The sequence below is a fragment of the Balearica regulorum genome, chromosome 2, assembly GCF_011004875.1.
Source record: "Balearica regulorum gibbericeps isolate bBalReg1 chromosome 2, bBalReg1.pri, whole genome shotgun sequence".
Lineage (NCBI taxonomy): Eukaryota > Metazoa > Chordata > Aves > Gruiformes > Gruidae > Balearica > Balearica regulorum.
Window position 1 is genome coordinate 72,674,566 of NC_046185.1, and position 25,684 is coordinate 72,700,249.

At 40.0% G+C, this 25,684-nt stretch overlaps 1 protein-coding gene across 2 annotated transcripts in view; it reads left to right on the forward strand.

Moving 5' to 3' along the window:
* Nucleotides 1-25,684, forward strand: part of TMEM245 (transmembrane protein 245) — a 95,788-nt gene continuing 70,104 nt past the window's right edge. The window contains exons 1-5 of one of the 2 annotated variants that reach the window (XM_075744693.1): nt 1-765; nt 11,569-11,686; nt 12,902-13,003; nt 13,479-13,586; nt 21,446-21,658. In XM_075744693.1, the coding sequence (XP_075600808.1) occupies nt 139-765; nt 11,569-11,686; nt 12,902-13,003; nt 13,479-13,586; nt 21,446-21,658 (1,168 nt within the window). In that variant the 5' untranslated portion in view covers nt 1-138. The remainder of the gene's footprint in view (nt 766-11,568; nt 11,687-12,901; nt 13,004-13,478; nt 13,587-21,445; nt 21,659-25,684) is intronic. The other variant, XM_075744694.1, reaches the window with a different exon arrangement.

Below are 25,684 nucleotides of genomic sequence, written 5' to 3' on the forward strand. Positions count from 1 at the left end.
CACGGCGGCACTACAGCCCCCGACAGTCCCGGCCGCCTCTCCGCGCCCTCGCCTGTGGCGGCAGCGGTACGTCGCCCCCTGGCAGAGGCGGTTGGAGCCGCGGCCGTGCCCGGTGCTGCGCGGGAGGGGGCGGGCGCCATGGCTGACAGCGGAGAGCCCCCGGCGGCTCCGGCCGCGGCCCCTCCGGGCTCGCCGGCGCAGAGGCGGCGGCCGGGCGGCTCCCCCAGCGCTGGTGCCGCCGGGGCGGAGGGCGCGGCGGCGGCCATGCCGCGGCTGCCGTTGGGCGGCCCGGGCGGGGCAGCGGGGATGTCGCTGCCGCGGCTGGAGAAGCCGATCAAGCAGGCCTTCTACAACACCGGGGCGCTGCTGTTTGCGGGGCTGTGCTGTGGCGCCGCCGTCCTGGTCTACTTCATCCTAGAGGCCTTCTTGCGGCCGCTGCTCTGGGCTGTGCTCTGCGGCACCTTCCTGCACCCCTTCAAGAGCTCCCTGACGGCGCTGGGCCGCCGCTGGCTCAGCCGCCTGCACCGCTCCCGCACGCCGGTCCTGCTGGCCGCCCTCCTCCTCCCCATCTGCTTCGCCAACTACGGGGTGGAGGCGCTGGGCGAGCAGGTGCTACGGCGGCGGCGGCTCCTGCTGCTTCTGGGCGCCGGGGGACCGCTGCTTTACGGGCTCTACTGCCTGGGCAGCTCCCTGGGCGTGCAGGTGTTGCTGGCTCAAGCCGCCCACCTCATCTGCCAGGGGCTGGATTACTTCAGTAGCCAGTGGGTGAGTGCCCGTCGCGGGCGGGAAGGGACTTTCGGAGGTGGCCGAGTTCCCCTGGTGCCTCAGAGGTGCGCGGCCCACGGGGAGGGGCGGGACGTGGGGCTGCCCGGCGGCGGCCGTTGCGCTGCCCTGGGGGGGCGGTTGCGGCGCGCAGTCTGGGGCGCGGCGCCGGCCGCCATCTCACTTGTTGCGCCGGGGCAGCAGGCTTGCGGACGCAAGCGTTTAAAATCGTAAGGCGCCTATCTGAAGTCACCCGGATTTTTTATTTCACTTTATTTACGCAGAACGCAGAAACTCCTCGCAGCACGTGGGTGCGACTTTTCGCGGGGCGCCCGGCACTGCTCGGAGGGCGCGGCAGCGCCAGGGATGCCCGGGGCAAAGCCACCGGCTGTCACCGCATCGCGGTGGTGTAGGGCAAACCGCGCCTTCGCTATAAAAACCCGGTGTAAAATAGCTTTAAAAAAAAGCTCCCGAGTTATAACCCACGTCGTGGAGAGGTGCTGTGTATCAAGTGGGTGCAGCAGAAGTAGATACGTTTTCTCGGTCGGTATTTCATGCCCGTAGTTTAGTCATGCCCCAGTTTTGAGATGCTGTTAAGTCAAAGGTGTAATTGAAGTGAGATCTTGGGCAAACGTCGACTCTGTTGAGCCGTAAGATGTGTTTTAAGTGTTGTGAAATAGCAGAAAAGCTCCGCAATTGATTTGGTGGAGAAAGGCATCTTAAGGCTTGTTTCTCAGTGTACTATTTTTGTTTTTTTTTTTTTTCCTTCTTAAAGTATTAAGCGGTGCAAACTCTGTTTGAACATTAAAGACTAGAGCTGTTTATTTAACTTATAAATGTTACTTAGGGTAAAGATTCTAGGAGCCTGCTTTTCCCTGTGTTCTGTTCAGTGGGTAGACTAGTTAAAACCTCTGGCAGAACTCATTTTCATTTTGTTAATTATAATCGAAAATGCAAAAATAGTACATATCTGAAGTAAATGGATATGTGAAAGCACAGAAGGTCAGTAAGTTGTACTTTTATTAAATACTGATGTACAATTGGCATGCTCAGATTTCTTAGTGTCAAAGGCTTTCGTTAAGCTGCTCTAGTTTTTTTAAACAAAACACACCTGGAGTGGAAAATGACATAGGTAGTTGGTTTAATGGGGATATACGTGGAAATAAAACTGAAGAACTACCTAAAACTGATCTTACGTGGGCAAGAGAGAGAAACTGTCAAGAAAAAAAAAAAAAGAGCAAAACCAAGCTTGTCCAGGCTTCTGATTTTGAATTACACATGTTCTTTGAATACTAGTTTTATTCCTTTGGTGGAGCTGGTGCATGCTGAAATCTCAAACGCAGCTTTGGAGGTGTATACCAGAAACAAAAAAGTAATAGTTCTCTTGAATGTACTGGCGAAGGATATTTTGAGCTCTTTCTAGTTTGAGTAGAGTGGACTGGAGAATGCGGTTTTGTCTCTTGAAGGCAAACATTCGAAGAAGAGATTTTCTTGGCTTTCTATTCCGAAGTTTTGTCATACGCTGGAAAATGTCAGGAGAGGCGCGTTTCTAGTCTGCAGAAGTATAATGAAGACTGAGTAGATAGACAGGGACACACTCTGTATTGTTGTAAAGAAGCAAAATACAACCATTTTTACCTTGAGCTGAGTGGTGGAAGAATGTAAGCATGGCTTGGTACTGATGGGAAGTTTTGATTTAATTGCCACACAATTTACTTGATAAGCTTAAGACTTTCCTTTGCATTAGCCTACCCATTTTATTTTTAACAAATCAGCAATATTGCTACACTAACCGACTTGGCTAAGTCCAGTCCTTTATTCGATCTTGGTTAGTTAAGCTATACTTACATGGGATAAGTTGCTCTGATTGAACCTCATAACTATGGTTGTAATGCACTACTGGATGCCTGTGCATGCTCAGTGCAATTTTGTTTGGCGGTGTCTGATACTTTTGTTTTACCCTGGTGTTTTTGATATGATGTTTGTGTCCGTTGAAGTGCTATAAGATTTTAACTGGGCAAAAGTCAGTAAACTCCCAGAACTCTTCTGAGTTGAGTTCCTTGGGATTGATTTCATGTCAAAATAACTGACCATGGACTTCCTTAAGCTAATCAGTTGTAGTAGCTTTCTAAGCAAGCTGCCTGTGTTTCTTTCTGGGGACCTATATGAGAGAGGAGCCGTGGGCTTCCCTTTGTAAATAACCTCAACTTAGCCTAGCATCATTTATACACTTTACAGGGTTTTTCTATTCCAGTTTGTGGTTTGTTTTTGTTTTGGGTTTTGGATTTTTTTTAAATTTTGCTGTTGCCTGATTTGTATTATCTCAGAGCTGTAGCAGCGTAACGTAATTTTTTTTTAATCCTTGCTGCTGAGGAACCTTGAGCTGGATCAGTTAATAGTGTCTGCTTTAATTTCAGTTAAGTATTTTAAAGCCGTTTAATTGCCATGTTATATTGTAGGACTCTGTTTGCATGTGTAGTCTGCTTGTTAGCTGCACAGGAATTTTGGATATCGTGAGTCAGTTTGCTCCATGGTACTGTTCTTCTCTAGGATCTGAATCCTCCATGGTTCCTTCTGAACGTTATCTTGCATGAAGATTACAAATATTTTTGTTTGTAGATACTCTGTGTGATAAGTAAAAGTAATGGTAATTTCATTTCTTGCACTGTGTATTTTAGCAGCCCACTAAGCCAATCTAGGTTTCTGTGTTTTGAAATACTTTGATTTGGAATAACTTAATTAACGTAAAATAAGTAAATTTTCCCTGTAGACAGCAAGGAATACTTTCTTGCCAAGAGTATAATATAGAAATCATTTGTTAAGAGCATAAAAGAGATGGGCAAGCATGGCTTGTTTTAAGTGTACCAGTATCTGACTAGCATAGTACATTTGTTTATGGTAAATTTCATCTTGTGAACCATGAATGTCTGTGCTCCAGCCACCAACCATTCTGCCTTGGGCTGCAAAGGTGTACAGTGTATTTAATCTTAGTTGGAGCTTTCCCTCACCTGGGTGGCCCTGCTGCTTATAGAGAGGAAGAACACGCATGGTTGCCTTCTCCCTTTCTGATTCCCTGTGCTGTACTCGAGAAGTCAGAGCATGCCTGTCATTGGAATTTGACTGAGACCAGTTACAGGGTTTGGGGATACCAGTTTGGTGTTCTTTAACTAAAGGTATTTTTATGGTATCTACCAGGCAATGATGCAGTTCCAGGAAAAAATCTTCTCCAAATGCAGGAATTGCATGTGATAATGGCATAGTAAGCTGTATCTTGGCACCAGTGTGTTACAGAGCTTTCTTGTACTGTTGTCAAATCTGAGAAAGCCATTCATGGTGTTGATGAGTGAAGATTTGCAAATGGCTATATTCCTGTCTGTGGTTGTTAAGTCACACCTGCAATTTAGGAATTAGGAATCCTAGATACCGCCATGATAGGACCGTTTGATAAGTGATTGCAAAACACTGCATTTGAAGAACAGTTCCAAGATCTTAAGCTAGTCTAACAAGCATCTTGTTCCCACTATCTCCTTGTTCCCACCATCTCCTTTTCTTTCCCTTTGTGCTTTACAGTTCCTGCGTCATCTCTAAAGAAGCTTGCTGAAGAAATGTAGTAGGCTGCTGGGCCTTAAAGTTAGGAGCTGGTTATAAATTTCAGATGAGTTCCTTGGTCTGACTCCAGCCTTCTCTATGGGTTGTTTGCAGAAGTCTTGTGTAGAGGATATGCGCTCTACATGAACTTCAGTTATGTCATAGGGAAGGGAAATGTTTTTCTGTTGTGTTGTGTTGGGGTTTTTTTTATGAAAAGGAGGGGAGTTTGGTCCATAGTGGACTGAATATACCCTTTCATGTTTGTATGCTATGACAAATTCTGCATGGTTACCCTTGCAGTTAGCATACCTTCTGAAGACTAATCTTAACACTGCCTTGTCCCAGTTTTGTAGGCAGTATGCTTGTATCCATCACTGTATCTAAGGGACAGGAAATTCTTCTGCTTTGTGACAAGACTTCAAACGCCATTAGCCTGACATTTTACACTTACAGTAATATACAGGAAATGCCAGCTATTGGTTGTATTTTCTTTCTTTTTTTTTTTTTTTTTTTCCCCAGCAGGGTTCACATGCTTATATTTATTTAGAAAATAGTTTGTAGATCCCAGCAGATGAAATGAATTACACAGCTGCTCTGCGTTGACTCTGAAGTTCATCTTAGTAAATTAAATCTGATATAATCATAATTGGCAGAATTCTCTGGAGTGAACTTGATTACAGGGCTGTCAAAATCTTTCTCCCATGGCCAATCTTTCTTCCTTGGTTTGTCACCGTTTGCCATGACTACTGCATTGGAATATTGTCAAAGCAGGCGTTGTCTGTTTTGGCCAGTCAACTGTCTGCTCCCTGTCAGGGAAGCTATCAAAGACATCCACCAGAAAAACCTCCATTTGTGTTGGCACTATATGTCAGCAGTCCCTAAAGTAACCTTTGCAGACTGAAATTCTCAAATGTGCTTCTTGGCAAAAGTTTTGAGTCACAGGATCCAAGGTGCTTGGCTTCCACAATGCTGTTGAATACCACCTGTGGAGGTGAAAAAAAATTAATCTACATTTTATCAAGTTCATGTGACAGGGCAGTTTTTCTGCTAGCAAAGGAAAGGGTTAAATATGACTATAATGTGGGAACATCTATAAATGAGGAAAACACAGTTCTGATTTTTGAATTGCATATAATTCCTATTCTTTAAGTGTTTCAGATAGGGTTTGGTTTTTTAGTTTGGTTTTTTTTTCCTTCCCTTTCTCCTTAGAGCAGGCTTCCAGGTTTTTAAAACTTGCCCACCATAAAAGCCACACACCTGAAAAAGCCCTTGAGTATTCTTTCTGCTGTTTCATTACTTGATATCATGACTTACAAATCACACAGCCAGGTACAGACTGTAAACATACCTTACCAAACCCACAGTTTTTGATTTATTTTCACAACTTGGTAGAGATCAAGGGTGTGGAGACCACATGTGGCCTACTTAAAAACAGGATGGGGAGGGGCTGGGAAAGACTGAGATGTTGATGGTGTTTTCTTTTCCACCTCTGTTTTTCCCTTCCGCACCCACCCTCAGTTTTGGGAGAACCTGCTGTGAGGTACCTTTCTTGAAAAGGCTTATGAGCTTGTTTAGATTTATATGTATGAACTGCAGCCCCAGGCACCAAGCTGATGCTAGCCTTGAGCCTAATGATATATGTTACATAAAATTAGTTATTTTTTGGTATTTATATGTATTATTTGAACACAATATTTCTTTTTCTACCACCTCTGAAAGGAATGATTGTTATGGAATTGTACAGCAAAATTTTAACTCTTCTCTCTATAGTAAAGCAAGAAGGCAAAGAAGTTGCGTGTGTTGACGAGCTCTCTCTTGTGAAAGTGTCATCATGAAGCATGTCAGAGCAGTTGCAGGGAGAGAATTTGATGTGCTCTGAAAAAATTATTTTCATGGGTGAATCTTGAAAAGTTTGATTTCTGAATAGTGTTTTTATTAACGATGTTTCTCACAAATGACTTTTGTATTAAGACAGGAAAGGTAAACTAAAGGAGGAGCATTTTCAACATCCATAGCTGCAATCTTCTTCTGAGATGTAATGGACTTCCTTAAAATCACAGTGTGGGAAACGTTGGAGGACACATGTGGCAGTGTTGATTTTGATGGTCATTCCCCCCCCCACCTCAGGATTCTAGTTATGAGTTCATACTTTTGTCCCTTCAAAAAGGGGTAGTCTTGCTAAACACCAGGTTTCTGTTTCACGTCGTTTAGCAGTCTGTGTGTGTTAATGCCAAACATACCTATGTGGATAGATGTCACAGTTGAGGGTTCTAGTTCTTTGGACTTAAGGAATAACCCAGTCTGTCAGGTTTATGCTTACATGTGTTCACTTAGGAAAAAAAATTAGGATGCCATTTACCTGCTTAGGTAAATGATGGCTTCTTTAGTGAAGGGAAGAGGTGGTTGAGTTTGCTCTGAGGTGGGCAATAGTATCATATGTGTGATTACTTGGTTTGGGGTTTTTTGTTCTAGTATGTATTTGACAAAGTCTGTCTCCATGGTAAACGAAGGTCAGTTATACTTTCTTCATTCTGCCAAACTGCACATTGTGGGATATTTCCTCTTGTGTATTGTGGAATATACAGTAAAAGCCACATGGAATTAATTTTGGTTCTGAAAACTGGAATCAAAATGGCATTTTCATAATTCCTCACCTCGTTCCTTATTATCTCTTTTATTGTTTAGAAAGCTATTTTCAGATGAACAGACGGATAAAGAAAACACTGGGATGTTACTAACAGCAAACACAGTTTTCCTTTCAGCAATGCATTTAATTTCTTGTGTCACTTTATTTTTCAAGTTCAACACTATTCTGCTTGGCTTTTATGTAGGTTCATTTTCCTTTGCCTTGCCACTGAGGAGGGAGAGGAAGAAGTAATGATCTGCTGTCATAAGATCACTTCTTCAACCAGCTTCACTCAGTGCAGCACTCTCTTAAAAAAGTTTGCAAGAGTTCTATGGGAATGTTTGGTCAAGTTTTTAAGGATTTCCTATTTTAAGAAAAACTAATGAAAATGTCTGTTTCAAAATGAAAATTTTATTTTTCAATGTTAAAGGGAAGTAGTGAGATAGGATGACTTTTTTGTCATAGCCCTGAAACAAACTGGAAAATAGGAAGCTGTTTGAATTAGATCCATAGTTTCATCAAACAGTTTTAAGTATCTCAAAAAACACCCAGCCAAACAAACAAAAAACCCCCAAACGAAATGTTAAAAAACTTTGCCATATGATTTCCAAGTGGAAAAGAGCAGCCTGTGAAAAAACAACACTTTGAAATGGCAAAAGGAGAGGGTAGAGCTACACCTAGAAAAGGTTGAAACATGCCATTTGGTATGTCCTGACTTGTTTAAAACTGGACACTTTTGGAAGGTTGGCAGGGCATATATCGAAAGAAGTAACTCTGTTGGTTATTCTGCTTGGTCTTGACAGTTGTGTTTACCATGGGGTGATTTACATGAAGAAGGTAGGAAATGTGTTTGTTGCTGGATGCTGAATTGTTGGGGCAACGTTCCAAGGAAGGCTGAATTGTTCTGACAGCTTTGCTACCAGTGAGGAGCTGTTCTGCTTATTCTGCTTCTGACATAGGCTTCAGTTGCCCTGATATCCGTGCCTGTCTTATCTCTTGAGCCTGTTTAGCTGTAACTGAATTAGATTATAAACTCTTGGGGGTTTTTTCTGGATAGTTGTTGTTTGGGGTTTTTTTGGGGGGGGGGCTGGATTTTTTTTTTTTTTTAAGATCAGCTTAGGGACTTTGGCTGGACAAACATTGAAGTTGGTATGCAGAAGAGGTGGGACTGCCTGACTGGCAGTGGGAGAGCATGGACTGCTGCTTTCAGTAGCACTGAGCTATTACATGAGCCCATCTGTAAAACCTCTCCCTTAAAGATTAACTTGCTGATAGGAAGAAAAAAGGGAGTGAACTGTGTAAATAAAGAATTTTACTCTTCAATATAAATGTTGTCAAAGTTGAGTAGGAAGAAAGAGTTCACTTTCATTGAAAAATGATGCCAAACCCAAAGGAGTGTCTTAGATTTTCAAATTCTCTCAACTTTAACTGGAACTGGAAACAAACATTCAGTAACATTGGTGGTACAGTCATGCTGATAAATGCTAGACTTTCCAACACTGAAATTTAAAAGAAAAATCAAAACACTGAAGCAGATGCTTGAGCTTAATATAAAAGCTGCATCTTTGTATGGTGTAATTTTGCCTCCAATTGGCAATTTAAAGAGAACTGAAGCCCTTCAGACTTGCCTAGATGTCTCTAAATCTGGCTTTTTAAATTTACCACTGTAACCCAAAAGTAGATGCTGAAATCCAAGAAGTTACGCTACAATCTTACAGCTGTAAGAATGAAGATGAGGGAAGAAAGAAAAAGGAAAGCTTACAGGATTACACCATCCTAAATTTCTGGTATATGGGAGTTGTGCACATCTGTAAATATTAATTGTGATTGAATAGGCACTTAAAATCTCAGAGTACATGGTGAAAGTTAGGCATCTGCAACTGACTTCAGCTTGATAAATAGATGGTTTATGGTAGCTAATGCATTCTGCAGTATCTGAACTGTGTCTATTAGTTACCTGGTTAGCTATATACTCTTATAAATCGAATTTATAGGCATTTTGGTTTAGCATGGAATTTGTGTCTGTTCTAGTTTCAGTGCAATGTAATTACAGTAGCTTAATTTTAATGAAAGTAGACAGTATCTTTTATTCTTCATTTCCATTATGTCATTTGTTGAAATGGACATATAATAGTAAACAAGCTATTAATATTCTCATGCTTTTGCAGCCATAACCTTTGGAGACCCTTCAAAAAAACAGTGGGAAGGGTTATATAACATGCACTTAAAGGGTTAAGGAGGAAAAAAAAAAAAAAGTGGGCTGTTGCCAAGTTAGTATGAGATGAAATCCTAGTCCATGTCATTTTAAGTTAATTTGCTTTGTCAGTTGCTTTCAGCTATGAATTATTGTGAAAGTAGGCTACCCAAGTTAGAGAAGTAGGCTACCCTAGTTCCCATGCAGTGTATTTCTTGCAGCATAGGGAAGTGCTTGGCCGTAACATTAACTGATAAAGAACTGATTAGTCCATGGTGTACTGAAATTAAACCTCTTGCACCAGTCAATTGACTACATAGGGTTTTTGTACAGGGCTTCTGGATTGTTATTGTTTGATCTCCAAAACAAGATGACTTGTTTATTTTGAAATACGCTATTTCTCTCTATTCAGTAGAAATAAATACTTTTACTTGGGTCATTTGCTAAGCTTTTAGAAATGAGAATTGATGAATTCTTGTAGCTTACAACACAAAAAATTATTGAATACCTAAACCCTGAAATGCTAGCTTTTAGTTCAGCTACATGCATAGCTAAAAGCAGTGTTATGTGGTTGCTTTGTTGGCTGTTAAATATAGGCTTATGCCCTGTTAGACTCCTACTTTTGGTGTATTTTTAATCAGAAAGTTTAATTTATTGAATTTACTGAGTCTCTCAATTGTAATTTATCATTGAACTTAAAAGCTAAAAATTGCCTTGATGCTGGAATATTTGTTATGCAAAGATCCTGTATGGCTGGCATTAGGGAGTAGGATAGCACCTTCATGCTGAATTATCGCTGGCAATTACAGCCGTGCTGTAATATGCCTTGTGAGTGAATTAATGTTACAAACCTACACTGTATAAGGAGTGCTGCCGTGCATTTCAGATAAAAATATTTTTGTTTATGACTTTCGTCTTAATGTCTAAGAGTTGTGTTAGTTTTAGACATTTGTCTTGAGTCCACATTTGGCCATAAGCATTATGCAGCTCTGTTGATGCAAAACTAGAGGTAGGTAGCAGGGAAAAGTTGGACTGATGAGTTTTGATGAGAAAGATTAGTATGAGAAGGGTATACATTTGTTCACATTTCTTAAGTGATTTTAAATTAACTTGTATGTATGAGCATTCCCTCTGAAGTTAATGCTTGTCTGCTGAATTCAGTACAAATAAGATCTCCTCTACACCAAGTAGGTACATGGGAGTAGTCACACAAACCGGCTTTTCACAGGGACTGTTGCCTCTTCAGAGTGAGTCATATAGCACAGAGTAAAGAGGTGAAATCTCTTTTGGTGTCTTCTCTCTTACTCTGTGTCTCTGCCAATGCATTCTTACAGTGATGTCTGATTCAGCAAATGCTGTTAATAGAAGTTCTGTTTAAACTTTATTGGGATTTATGGATTTATAAGCATAAATTTGAAGGTGTCCTTAACTGGTTATGGATAGGGAATGTTTGTGGACTTTGAGCCAGAAATGTCAGATTTTTTTTTTTTTTTAAGAAAGCAACAGGGAGTTTTTATTTTTACAGATTTTCATACCTGTTGTATTGCACATCTGCTGAGTACCAGCTTTTCACCTCCTGTTGCCTCTTCTGGTTTCTGCTTTCTTCTTTTCAGCATTTTCAAGTTCAAATTCTTGATCTCAAGATTCTTAATTAGAATTCTGTATTGTGATGTGTCTGATGAGCCAAGTTGTAGAAGGCAGTTAGAAACAGCAAAAGCAAAATGATCGCATCTGCCTCTTGATACATTGTCGTGGACCTTTTTCTGTCTCTTCAGTGTTTTTAGTTAAATGTTTGATAAAATGATATGTCACAAGTTATTCGAAGGTATGACTGTTTTGTGGACCAACACTGCTGAGGAACAGCAATTTCTGTTGCTTTTCCTAATGTTTATCTTTGGCTTAAACACCCCCCCCCCCCCCCGCTTTGTCTCTTTGGACTGGAACACAGGAGCTGGCAAGCTGCTCTGTGCTGGAATGAGTGGTGCGCTGCTGGCTCTGTGACCCTGTGGCCCCACTGGTGCTGCTGGTGGCCCTGTTTCATTTAGGTTCTCACCTTGCAATAGTAGTTATAGAGTAATTGTTTGGTCTCAGCTGCAAAAACATGTTCCTTCAGGGTTTGTGTCTAGCAAAAGAGAGCCATACTGGAGGCAGACCAAAGGCATGTCTAGCCTATTCTTACACTTCGCACAAACTTTACATTTCTCTTACATGGAGCAAAACCTCCCATAATTACTTGACAGTTCTGAAATGTGGACTTCTTAAAGAATTGGAACTGGACTTCATTTTTCTCAATATAGCAGCTAGGGGTACGTGCATGTGTGTATATACACACACATCAAAATATAGCTGTATTGTACTCAAATATGTATACATACCTGTGTGTATCTTTGTCTTAAAGATATGGACGTTGGTAGTTGGTTACCTGCTGATGGTTTCATTCAAGTGGAATATAAGCACTGAACGTTACTTAAAAGCAATCTCTGTCCCTGTCTGGATTATGCTGCTCTTTCACTTAGGTGAGTAACAAGAATTTATTATTCTAATGCATCTGCTGGGATTCTGTTATCTTCCAAAGCTACTCACTTGTTCTTCCGCTAAATCCATATAATGGATGTTTAGCTAGGATGCAGGCTGTTTTCTCTGCTCAGTAACTCTGGCTGCATGTGGCCAGCAGGGTGCATGGAATGGGAAGGCAACGAGATGCTGAGCAACATGTGTCTTCCACTCCTCCTGCCCAGTTTGTACTTTCCATGGTTTTCCCTTATTTGGCTCTTGCAGTCACAGACCTGGTGCTGACTGCCTGACAGTGGGGAAGGGCTGGGGTCACGTGGGTGGATTTAGACTTTCACTCGTGATGATTTTTAATACTATTATTTTCTTGAGAGCCTGCAATTGGCCAAGGCTGAAGCTGTAAAATGCATTTAATAGTAGTAATAGAAGCAAGAAAAACCACAGACTCTTATCAGGTAGTCAACAAGCATGTCAGTATGATATCAACAATATCAAATAAATTTTCCAGTAATCTATATGATGTTAATACAAATATAAGATTATAGTGATCTATTAGTATTAGATTTATTCTACATATTTCATATAACAGATTATCTGAATATATTATGAGAGTTTGTGGTGAAAGTATCATGCAGATAATAGATGACTGTCATGATGGAAGTTTCACAGTGTATTTCATGATTTACTTTGCTTTAGCAGCGGTTTTCAAGGGTTGTTCTGACCATGTGGGGACACTGTCCTGAGGTTTTAAGCTACACAGAATGGCTTTGCGTTTGCTTACTTTTTGACAGTCTTGTATTTGCTGGAAGTACTAGCTGAAAAGCCAAAACCCAAGAAGGCACTGCTTGGTGCCACTCTGTGGAGATTGAACATAAATACAGAGTTTATTTTTTTGAGAGGGAACTTGAATTGCCTCTGATATCTAAAATGTTTTTATTTTGTGTGTATTTTCATGTAATTTTGCATGTTGTTTTTAAAATTGTTCTCTAAAGTATATCAGCATAAAGTCACTGAAGTTAGGAATGGTAACAACTTGGTTTATTCATTGAGAAACTTGTTCACCTGTTTTTTTTTCTATTCTTGCTTTCTGTGAACGTAGAAAACTTCTTAGTTTCTGCCCAGATTGTTCTTGGTTGATGTGGTGCCTTCCTTGGTTTTGCTAAATGTAGGGTATATTAGTGGCATAATTTTTCTTATAAAAAACCCCTTGTATCTTTCAGCTTCTGTGGCAGGTTCCTGGAGAATTCCTGTATTTCTGGTTATAGTCGTTCTGATGACTGTAGGCATGTTGCATGAACAGCATAATGGAAAGGAGTCTTCTGGTAAGAAAGGAGTCACTATTTCTTTTGGAAGGCCAAAAAGCAAACATCAGGTGTTAATTTCTAGTACTAGCTGTGTGATTATTTTGGGAAACTTTTTTCCTGTCTTGCTGTTTTAGTTTTCTTTAAAGTCATCATAAACTTTGTTAAGTAAAATAGATTATCTTTTATAGAGATTTTTAGATTAATCAGACTGCCGACAACTGCAAATGAGTTGGTCAGTAGTAGTACAATAGCAAGGAAAATGCTAAGCAAATAACTGTTTTTGTGGGTTTGGTTCCAGGTGTATTGTAATACTAAAATTAATAGCACTCATTCCTTTTGGATTGTATTGATTACATACAATACATATTAAAAACCAACAGTGTCTATCCATATAATTTCTGTTGCTTGTCAGCTTCAGTGGATATCAAGCAACAAATAAAACATTTTAAGACTTAAGCTTTTCTTTATTTACATACACATATCTATTTCACAGGGGCAGAGCTTCCTGGTCAGATGATTTCCATTGCTGCTTCAACAATTGCCATGGCAATTTCAATGACAGAGGATGACTCCAGTAGTGAACATTCCTCACAACCCTCAGGTGACTGAATACTCTGTAAGAAAACATTTGAATTTGCTCTAAAGGCATGAAATTGGAGGGAGCTAAGAACAAATTTCAAAATAGTCCCTATCCTGTTCATCCTGACCAAAATTGCACATTTATACTTACCTTGTGAAACAAGTTTATCTGTTTTTAAAAATGTTATGAAGATGGTAATATAAAAGCTATCTTTCAAATGATAGTTTACATTACTGTCTGTACATTTAGAAAGCCTGACTAGAAGAATTTATTATTTTATTATTATTTTAAAGTGCGGGCGTGGTTTTTCCCTATTCTTTATTATTCTAATTTTTTAATTTTCCCTAGCCTTCTTTTGGTTTGTTGGCAGTTCCGAGATATATGTACTGGATTTCTGGACCAGGTACAGACAGACTGGAATAATTTTTGTGTACGTCACAGTGACAAAAACCCACTTTGCTCTGTTTAACTATGGTATGCTCAAAGTCTTTCCTGCAGTGAGTTTACTTGGCATTGTAGCTTGACTCACAGTACTTTCACTTGCAATAACACAACTAGAAATCTGTAAGAAATGGCTTGAAAGAGTTGCAAAGAAGGTGCTTAGATGTCCATCTCTGCTTTTGAACCTTACCGTCATTTTTCTGGTTAGGCCTTTGATGGAATGCAATACTAGAAAAATAAGCTATTACGGAGATCTCTGGAAATTGAAAGGTTTCATCCATTTCCTGGAAGTAGACAAAACAGGTTGTTCAACTTGACAGAATGTGAACTTCCAAAATTTCAGTTTGAAATTGGCTGTGTGTAAGAGTTGTCTACTTCAAGACAGTATGTTCTTAATATTTTTTGTAATGTGTAAATGTGCTCCAGAGGAGGAAACATGGTGATTGTGTAGGAAAGAATGCTTTGAGCAGCTTCTGGCTAAAGGCCAGTTCATGAAACTAAAAAGTTCATGAAACTAAAAAGCTTACTTCAGCCACCATGTGAAATGGTGTAGAACAAGCTCATCAGAAATCTTTTGATGAAATGTAGGCACACTTCCTAATTTTAAATATGTCAATGTAAGCTGTTGAAAACATATTTCATTTTTAAATATAAAAAGGGCAGCTTTCGACAGCTTATTATTTTCTTATCTTTGTTTCTACATTTTACGTGACTATCATAAAAATAAATATAAAGCCCTATGGATGTCCTGAAACTTAAGAACAGCATCAAGGTGACAGTTTTCCTATATTGCTGTCTCTAATCTTTAATTTTGGAAATGAGATTATTTTTTTTAGCTGGATTTTGAATATCTGGCCAAGCAACAGTCTCCCACAAATGTGTTATGTAAGTGGTTGTGTTCTTGTTTGTGGCTTGTGTGGTGGTTTGTTTGGTTTTTTTTTTCAAATTTACATACCAGTTTTAATTTTTTTCTCTTCTTTAAGACTTTTTTTTTTCCTCCTTTCAAGTTGTAACTTCTCTTGGCCAAAAGAAAACTACAGCGGTTTTACAAGGATGTCTCTTATAGTGAATTTTTTTTTGACTTACTTTCTTGAGACAGTTAACCCGATTTTTTTTTTTTCTTTTTCTTTTTGTCTTGCAAATTCTGTTGTTGTTTTCCTTCACAGCAGGAAAAGAACAAATACGGAGTTTCCTGCTTACTCCTGTCCTGTCCCACTTGGTGGGTGAGAGTGAGGTTAATTTTTTAATTCTCTGCACGGTAGTCGGGAGTAATGACAATTAGTTGAGAGATTCAAATAAATTACAGATTTACTTAAACTCAGCGGAACTATGAAAGATAATGGCTTAGCAAAACTTGTAGCGATATTACCCTAATGTGCCGAAAATGAAGTTACACACAAAGAGAGTGGTGGAGAGGAAAAGAAAGAGAGAAAGAAAGAGAAGATATCACCACCCTTGGATCCAGCGATGTTTTCTGCTCATAGTGGTAGTCCTCAGGTGGCAGGTGCGCACCAAAGACTTAGATTTCCCCTTTTTGTAATCCAATGTGCCCGCCCTGTAGGTGAGGGTCTGTCATCACTGAGCAGGCACAATATGTACTCAGGAATATTCAGAAATGTTCTAGAAATGAATCAGTAGGTTGTGAGAGTCTTGGGGGTCTCACTGTCTCCCGGATTCGGGGCTGACCAAGTGATAATCTTTAACAGGCACACGCACAGAAGACAGATGCTCTTTGCATGTTTCAGGAATAGGGCAGTTGGCTCACGAGGCGGTATCCTGCCTTCATGGGTTCTGTTCTTGGTCAACACTCCCTCATCATCAGCCCATCCCCACCCATGTCAAGACGGTTATTTGCGACATTCACTTGTTATCAGAGCCTTACCACTCCTAACAATAGTTTATATAATTTTCCAACAGTCTGTTGGGAATTAGCGTTCTGTTCCGTGATGTGTAATAAGTGTCCTTTTGGTCATCTCTGGTTTGGATCTTCTGTGCTAATGGTGATGAAACTTTATTCTTATACAGCAAAAGGTTTTACCTGCAGGGTTAAACTGCAACTCCTTTGGTTTTCCTCTGCGGTGATTTTTGGATGTTTTGTTATCTTGCTTTGGAACTTGTAATGTAACACGCATCTATTTTATGAGAAGTTTAAGATTTTGAAAGTTTTTGTATCTTCAGCCAGGTGGATAGCAGACTTCAGGAAGAGATTTTTCCTTCTATGTATTGTAAATATGTCAGTGGTTGTGATGATTGATTGATTGTCAGTAGCAATAACAATGCTTATACTGTATTAAAGCATTTATAGGACAGTCAGTGCTACATGTTTTTACTGATCTCCTTATGCTTAAATTTGTTCATGAAAAAACCAGGAGAGAAAATAAGCTGTATTGATTTCACAGGTTTTTCTGAACACTCATATTTTTCCTTATTTTGTTGTTGAATACTGGTATTTAGTGTTGAGGGTGAGGAGTTTAATTATACCAGTGAAGGTGGTCTAACTTGTCCTTCCTGGTGTCCCAAGAATTTCCAGTGTATACAGCAAATAAGGAGTCCACAACTTAAGAAGCAGATACCACTGCAGTATTTTTTTATCTGCCCTGTAGGCAAGATTCTGTTGTCTTGTTAGTTTTGAATATGATAGATACTGAAATCCTTAAATGTAGTCATGTCTCTTACCCTTCTTCTCCCCCTTCTTTGTTTTCTTAAAAAAAAATAAAAATCTTTTTCTCTTGAAATTACAGAAAGATGTGATTATTCATGAAGGGGTACCTTAGTCCTGGTGTTCTGAAAGACTTTTTCATTAGTAATAACAAAATCACTGATTCATCTTAACTCTGAAGATTTTGTTCTGATACTCAGCTCCATAGAGATACGGACACACGCCTTCCTGTTTATGCTGCTTTTCCTTTTATTTAAGGAAGGGGAAGGAGAATAATTCAAAATGCTGTGGCCAGCAAGAAGTTGACTTGACAGAGAACATATTCTGTAAAGAAGAGAACAGCCTGGAAAACTGACTTTTTTTTGGTTGTTTTTATTATATTCAAATAAGTACCATACATTCTGATGTATGACATCCTGATGAGACGTTGTGGCAGCCCCATCCCTGGAAATGTTCAAGGCCAGGTTGGATGAGGTCTAGAACCAGGTCTAGTGGAAAGTGTCCCTGCCCATGGCGGGGGTTTGGAACTAGATGATCTTTGAAGTCCCTTCCAACCCAAACCATTCTATGATTCTGTATGATTCTATGATTTTGCTAGAATTCTTTATTGAATATTATGCTAGCCATTTGGGAAAGGCTGTCATACGTTGATTAGTTGAAGATAGAAAGGTGTTTTTCAGGTTTCATCTCTAAAAATATCATCAAGCACACTAACTGGGGTTTTACAGAACCTGAAGTTACTCTAAATCAATATTCTGATAGACCTTTCTTCCCTGTTTGTGTTGACAAGGCACTCATGCCTTGGTTTGCAGAGCATATCTTACTAACTGTCGTGGTTTTACCCCAGCCGGCAGCTGAGCACCATGCAGCCACTCGCTCGCTCCCCCCCAGCAGGATGGGGGGAGAGAATTGGAAGAAAAAACAGTGAGAAAACTCGTGGGTTGAGATAAAGACAGTTTAATAGATAAAGCAAAAAGCCGTGCGCACAAGCAAAGCAAAGGAATTCATTCACCACTTCCCATGGGCAGGCAGGTGTTCAGCCATCTCAAGGACAGCAGGGCTCCATCATGCGTGACAGTTACTTGGGAAGACAAATGCCATCACTCCGAACGCCGCCACGCCCTGTCCTTCCTCTTCCCCAAGCCCCTTATAAAGTGAGCATGATGCCATATGGTATGGAATATTCCTTTGGTCAGTTAGGGTCAGCCATCCTGTCTGTGTCCCCTCCCAACTTATTGTGCAGCCCCAGCCATCGTGCTGGTGGGGTGGTGCAAGAAGCAGAAAAAGCCTTGGCTCTGTGTCTGCTCAACAACAACAAAAATGTGTCCATATAACAAAAACATCTCTATATTATCAACACTGGTTCCAGCACAAATCTAAAACATAGCTCCATACTAGCTAGTATGAAGAAAATTAACACTCTCTCAGTTGAAACCAGGACACTAACAAAATGTGACTTTTTTTCATTTGCAAAGTTTGGTGGGTTTTTTGGGTGGGTCAACTTTGTGAACTGACTTACGATACAGAACTGAATGGCAGTTCCGATGCTAAGGAGTCTGGCATGGAGAGAATACTGGCTCATTGGCAGTGCCAATTTAGTTTGGCATAAAGGGCTGCAGAACTGCATTCTGAAAAAGCTTTCTTAGAATCATAGAATGGTTAGGGTTGGAAGGGACCTCAAAGATCATCTAGTTCCAGCCCCCCTGCTGCGGGCAGGGACACCCTCCACTAGACCACGTTGCCCAAAGCCCCATCCAACCTGGCCTTGAACACTTCCAGGCATGGGGCCTCCACAACCTCTCTGGGAAACCTGTTCCAGTGCCTCACCACCCTCACAGGAAAGAATTTCCTCCTACAATCTAATCTAAATCTACGCTTCTTCAGCTTGAACCCATTACCCCGTGTCCTGTCACTACACTCCCCCATAAACAGCCCCTCACCAGCTTTCCTGTAGGCCCCTTCAGGTGCTGGTAAGCTGCAATTAGATCTCCCTGGAGCCGCCTTTTCTCCAGGCTGAACAACCCCAACTCTCTCAGCCTGTCCTCACAGGAGAGGTGTTCCAGCTCTCTCATCAGCTTCGTGGCCTCCTCTGGACTCGCTCCAACAGCTCCATGTCTCTCCTATACTGGGGCCCCCAGAGCTGGACGCAGTATTCCAGGTGGGGTCTCGCCAGAGCAGAGTAGAGGGGCAGGATCACCTCCTTCGACCTGCTGGTCACACCTCTTTTGATGCAGCCCAGGACACGGTTGGCTTTCTGGGCTGCAGGCGCACACTGCTGGCTCATGTTGAGCTTCCCATCAATCAACACCCCCAAGTCCTTCTCCTCAGGGCTGTTTTCAATCCATTCCTCACCCAGCTGATAGTTGTGCTTGGGATTGCAACGACCCACATGCAGGACCTTGCATTTGGCCTTGTTGAACTTCATGGGAACTTCTTGTCTTGGGATCCCCTAGGAATTTTTAGTCTATTTTTAATTTTTTTTTTTTTCTTCCTGTCAGTTCTCTCCTATCTGTGTTTTGCATTCTATGTACAGTCTGCTTAAGTTAATAGGGAAACTGTAAGAGAATGAGGCAGTTTAATTGGTACTACTCTTAACATTACTTTTGCTCTTATTTAATTTTTTCATTGCAAAATCATGTTGATCAAATTTTTCATTACCGAAAGAAGGAATATACTTTTTTTTTTTTTTTTTTTTCATAAAAGTGACTTTACTAAGGGCTTTGGGGGCAAAAAGTGTTGGATGACTTTATTTTTGAGGTATAGGCTTCAGCATATTAAATTCTTCTGTTTTTTCTATTTTGACTTTTAGCACTTCCTTCCCTTTGATAAATATTTGAGTTTCTGCTTGTTGTCAGGTTACTTCTTATGTTTATTATATTAATGTTGGAGGGGAAAAAAGTGAAAAGTGTTAAGTTGAATTGTTAGGGGAGAATTCTCAATTATGGATATACTGCTTTCAAATTTGTGATTCTTTAGTGCATTGTAAGCTGGATCCATTTTTTTCTGTTATTATTCTGCTTCGTTAAAAATAGACTGAGAAGTACAGAGGAATGATAGACTCTCTATTTCTTATGTCAAAACCACTTTGTCTGTCTTTTTAGGAAAGCTGCTGTTTACAGGTAACTTTGTCTCCCCTTACGAAAAAATAACTTGTGTCTTTTTCTCCAATGTGTAGTTTGTATATGACAGGGCTGGCCTTCATCCCTTTGAGATATGAACTGATTTGCCAAGAAGCACTACACCTGAAGCTGCTGCTGTGTTCAGCTGCTTGCAGAGTTCCTTTTTGCAGGTTGTATTGGGAATATTCTGTTCCACCAAAAGTGGAAAAAAGTTCTGCCAAATATGCTACCAGCAACCAGCTCATGTTTCTGTCATCGTGCTGGTGTCTATCAATTGGTTGAATCAATAGATCTGTGTTATTTGTATTAGTGTGGTGGGGAAGTGTTGATAAGCTCTAAAAATAGTTCCACTTGCTTGTAGAACACCAGTGCAGATTTCCACAACAGAAGAAGAGTGTTCATCTAGTGTGTGAGGCTGCAGAATTTGTCACTTGCCACTACTGTACATGTATGACAAATCTGTCTTGTCTTTTTTACGTTCTAGCTGTCATGCTTTAGGCTAGGATGGGCTTTAGTAACACATTGCAGTTAAAACCCACCTGCGTGGAACGTGAGTTGTTTGATTCATGTGCATGTAGTATATTGTAACGCAGTTTTTACAGCAGTTTTTGTTTATGGCAGGAAAGTGGTTGGTGTTGATGTGACACAAGTCCAGTGAAAGAGTTGTGTTCATTGCTTACCTGCTGCAGTACGTACCAACATAACAAATTGCCTTTTATTCTTCAGCGTAGAGTAACTTTTCAGGTTTTCTTGTGTGTGCGTTCTTCCACCATGGCTGCAAATTTTTTTCAAGTAATGGTGAGTGGGAAGTATGTGTATTTCACCATCAGCGTGAGGCCTCAGTAAAAGTTGATACTGGTGGTGTCAGGAAGAGATTCTACATACAGTGACTGTGATGGATTTGGTGTCAAGCAGACTAGTCTGATACTAGGCAGATGTGCCAAATAAAAAGTTAAATGAATAAATTACTATGTTCTCTATACAAGAATTTTAATTTGGATGTAATATTTTTGCCTGAAATGACTATTTGCTGTTTGTTTATAAGTGCCTTTAACACATCAGTTCACATTTTTGAAATTAATTTCATGTTTACTAACTTACGAATGAGACAATGACAACATTTGTTAATGACTAATTTATGCTTGCTGATGTTACTAAAATACGTTACACAAACAAGTCATTTAGGATCACAGTGTGAGTGCTATGTTTGTAATGTGAGTGTTTGGGAAAAGAAAAAGTGTAATAAGACATTTGTAAGATACAAGCTTCCTCTTGAATATACGCTGTATTTTTTCGTTTTGCTTAAATGAGCTTTGAGCAAATCTAAGATTTCTTTCTTTTTGAGTATTTGAAATAGAAGTAAAAGATTTCTTTTAAGACTTTAGATTTCTTTTAGAAGTGAATTACACTTTGTGTTTTTCAGGGTTTTAAGGTTATTTGATAAAATGTATTTGACTTGTAATTTGCCTGCAGTGACAGGAGGCCTCTTAGAGGCTGTGGCATCTTTTCTTCTCTCCTTCTCCTGGCACTGCTTGGCATGGTGTTGCATGATGTGGCAGAGCATACACAGCCTTGTTCTAGGGACTAGGGAGCATATTGTCTTCTGTGGTGAACATTAATGTGATAATTTCCACTTCTTTGTTTGCATTTGTTTGTTTTAGGATCAACAGAAGGTGATCAGCCTCCGCATGCTTCATCATCTTTCTCCTCCTCTTCATCCTCTTCTGGGAGCAGACAAAGACCTGAGATTGGATCTTTTCTTAGAAAAAAGAAAACTAGTGATATTTACTTTGTTACACTTGTGTGGGCCATTGTCATTGTCCAGATATGGCTAAATTTCTGGATTGTGCAGCTATTGCCAGTGCCTTTTGCAGGTAATAATGCAATTATTTGAAATGTATGTTAAATGTTGACTTTGGATAGCCTTAGGCTTTGTGTTAAATAAAACAGAAGGAAAGGCTTGTAGGCTTTTATGAGTTTTAATTTAAAACTTTTCCAAGATTTTTTGTTAGGAACATCAGGAACATAATGTTCGTGAACATTATTATGTTCTTGATGAATTGTAGCTTCAAATAGGAAGATTGAAGTGCACTGTCTGTTACCATGTAGTGGACAAGCCTGTAAAATTGCTTTGTCTGTCAACTGTTGTGGTTACCTGGAATAATTTAGTGCCATACCTTTCATTGTAAGAATGCTTTTGGTTTGGAGTACTTTGTTTTTATTCCTCTTTATATCTTGTCTTTTCATGTTTTTGCACCTATAGATAAAGAATATTTTAGCTGTTATTCAGTACTGAAGTACAGCTCGTGCTACCTTTTAATTTCCATGAAAAGTGGGTTGCTAGGCTCTGTGGACAAGTTGCAAGATAAATTTGGTTCTAATTCTAGCTCGGGGGTTAATTAGCTTTGTTGCTTCACATCTACATGCATCTGTTCTCTTATATATCAAGCAAGAATTGAGTAGTTATGATAGCTATCTAAAGAGGTTATTTTAAAACTGAATGCTACTTTTTCCAATACTCTTTTGGGGGCTGAATAGGGAAGATGGGAACTCAGGAAATACGCATGAGCTACTATGAATCTGAAGGCATTTCCTCCAATCCCCCTTCTGTAAACAAAGTGAGTTTCCTAATTTGCTTGGATTTTCTCTAAACTTCAGTTAAAATGCTAGTTTTCTGCATTTTTTAATGTATTTAACACTTAAATGTAGCTATGTTCCCTTTTACCTGGTGTGGTGGGTTGGCCCCAACTAGCAGCCACAGAGCCACTCACTCTTTTCCTGTCTTCCAGTGTGGGCTCATCCATGAGCAGCAGTCCGTTTCGGGAAGTACCAGCTCAGGCATCTCCTCATCCCTAGGCAGTCCCTTCAAGAGATGTACCTACTCTAGCATGGGTCCATAGGCCGCAATCCCTCAGAGTGGTGTGCCTGCTCCACCATGGAGCACTTCTACTCCCCTGGCCTTTTTATTCCCTCTGTTCATCCCTCTGTTCCCTCTTCCACTCTATTCACTTGCTCTGTGTTCCCTCCTCTTCTCACTCTCTAGTGTTCTCTGCCCTTCTTAAATATATTTTCACAGCCATGCCTGATGGGCTCAGCTTTGGCCTGTGGTGGGTCTGTTGTGGAGTCAGCCCGAACAGACTGTGTCTGGTGCAGGGCACCCCTTGGTCTTTCCCCATGGAGGCCACCCCAGCGGCCACCCTGCTACCAAAACCTTGCAATTTACACCCAATACACAAAGTCCAGTTCTGGAAATCTGGACATTGGGACTGTGGGGCCATGCTTACAGGTTCGAGGGGCTCTGAACTCTGAGAGGCACGGTGAAAGGAACAGCTGCACGTTTGGCTGTGGCACTGTAGCAGCAGCTAAAGGGTAGTGTGATGATTAGGCGTATAAATGCTGAATACAGGGTAAGAGGAGAGAGGGGTTTGATCTTTGTTTCAGTCCTGTGTAGTTGCTACTGAAGAAACTGCCCAGTTTTGATGTCTGGGCAGCATGGGAAATGGTGATGGCAGGTTGGATATAGCTTATAAACGCATTATAAAAATAATAAAGGGATTAGAAGATAAATTTTAGACTCACTAGAAGCAGAGCTTAGTGGCTTAATTTATTGAAAAGTGAGGGAGTGACTTAACCAGTGTTTAGAAATACCTACCTGGGTGGGAGGAAAAATAGGTGTAATAGTTGTGCAGTTAGGCAGACGACAATGGCTGGTTTTAAACTTGAGCCAGACAAATGTAGATTAAAGTGCACATCTGTAGCTGAAATGGATGAATGCTCCTGCTACCAGTCACTAGGTCTAAATTAGCTACGTGAGCAATAAATTCACGCTAAACTAGAAATTAGTTTTAAGACTGTATGTGACCTGTTGCCTTAGGAGTAACACTGGGCCATTAAGTGCTTTTTCTTGGCATATGACTGAATATAACTCAATCACCACAAGAATATTATGAAAAAACAGTATAATGATGAACACGTTAAGTGTTCATTAAGTGGACCACATTAAGTGTCAGAGAGTGAATGATAACCTGGATTTTAGAAAGAGAGGTGGTATTAAAAATACTTAGTACTGGAAAATAGTAAGACTTATAAAGCAAGTTTCCTTGTGACTTTTCAAGTTTAAGGAGACTAATAGCTTTAAGCATTTCTGAGACCTTCAGGAGAATGCTTCTAGTATGTAGAAATAAAAGTAATAAAAACCACCCCTAAAACCTTAAATAGAAGGATGTTAATTTCACCAGTCCCCTGTATTAGTAGACAAGACCTACATGAAGTAACATTTAGATTATTAGAAGTATATTGGTACCATTAACATTTTTCCTTGAATGCATTTGTACTTCGGTAGAATGAGATGCTCTTTTAAAATTGCTTAATGTAGAGGGTGGAAAAATTATACCATAAAATGAAAAGATGAAAAAATGACTTCTGAATTCAAAAGCTAAGCAATAAATGAGGATGTGGAACACTTTTGCAGCGTTTTGCTCAGTGATGTGAGCGTGGGAATCCTGTTATTGTCTCTTTTTAAGATCTTTCATTTACTTCCTTTCTTGTTCTGTTGCATTTTTTTTTTTTTAAGTTCTATTTTTGTCTTCAGGTCATTTTCTGCATCCTAGAGATGTTTGGAATTTCTTACTATGCAGCCTTTCTCTTCTTTTGTTCATATCTTTCCAATAACAGTCATCCTCTAGCTTTTTCTCTCTTGCTTCTTTTTAACATAATATAACTACAGCTGTGTGATTGACTGTAGCACCTCCTGGTGTCATCTTGTAATGAGCGTACACCCAGTTATTTTAGAGGATAGTATTTAAATACTTATTTTTAAATAATAGCAGAAGGTTAGAATGCCATTCCAGGTATGTTGTTCACCTTGTAAAATGCAAGCTTGCCCTGTTTTGCTGAGCAGCATTTTGTATATTTACCATGAGTTGCATTTCGTCATACAAAACTTCAACCTGCAAGTTAAGTGCTGGCACTTGCACTGTATTTTCCCCTTTTTTGTATGTTTGCCACATGATCTGCTGTAGAAAGATTATTAGATTATTCTCTGTCTGCAAGAGAATCCCATGTTTGCCACATGGTGGTGCCAGAGGGTAAGTAAACCAAGTATCAGAAAACCGTTGAATGAGCTCTCCATGAACAAGAATGTAAACTGTTGCACAAGCGGCTTACAAATAATGGGCTCTTGTGGAACTTTGGTAAATGTCCTGTGGATTTTAAAAGTTAACCTTTTCGACTCTGTATGTCATTTTACAGCTGTCCAAGTAGAAGCATGATGTGAATTTTTGAGGACGAGGGAATTATTGTGGTGTTGATGTATGGCAGTAAGCAATGAATCAAGTTTGGAGAATAGTCTTTCGTAACAAAAAAAAAAGCTTTATTAAAAGTACAGTTGGATCTAATGATGGGGAATTTAGTATCAAATGTTGCTATAAGTACTATATAATTGGAGGAGCTCTGCTAATGTTTTCACAGAAAGTTATTTTACTGTGTAAGTAGAATTTTTAACACCATCTGTAATTTTTGATCTACATGTGATGTTCACTGTTACTAAATTCTGGTTAAAAAAAAAATTAGGGAAAATCTAGGAGAGTTATGTGATTCTATTGCTAAAAGTTTCATTTTGTTTCCTTTAGAACCATGGTTTTCAGTATTTGGGGATGCAGTATGCTTTTGTTTAGAGGTTTGTGTGTCAGTAGGTCATGGCAGGACCAGGTTGTGAGACCTACTGGTACATATAATAATTATGATCCTTTAAGTTGATGTATCATGTAGGGATGTTTTTGTGACTGGTATGTTTGCATCAATGCTCCAGTAAAATCAGTTGTAATTAATTCACATTATAAACAAAGATTTGTATTAACTCCTCTGTTCTGATGTTAAATTTGCTATTGACTTTGGAAGAT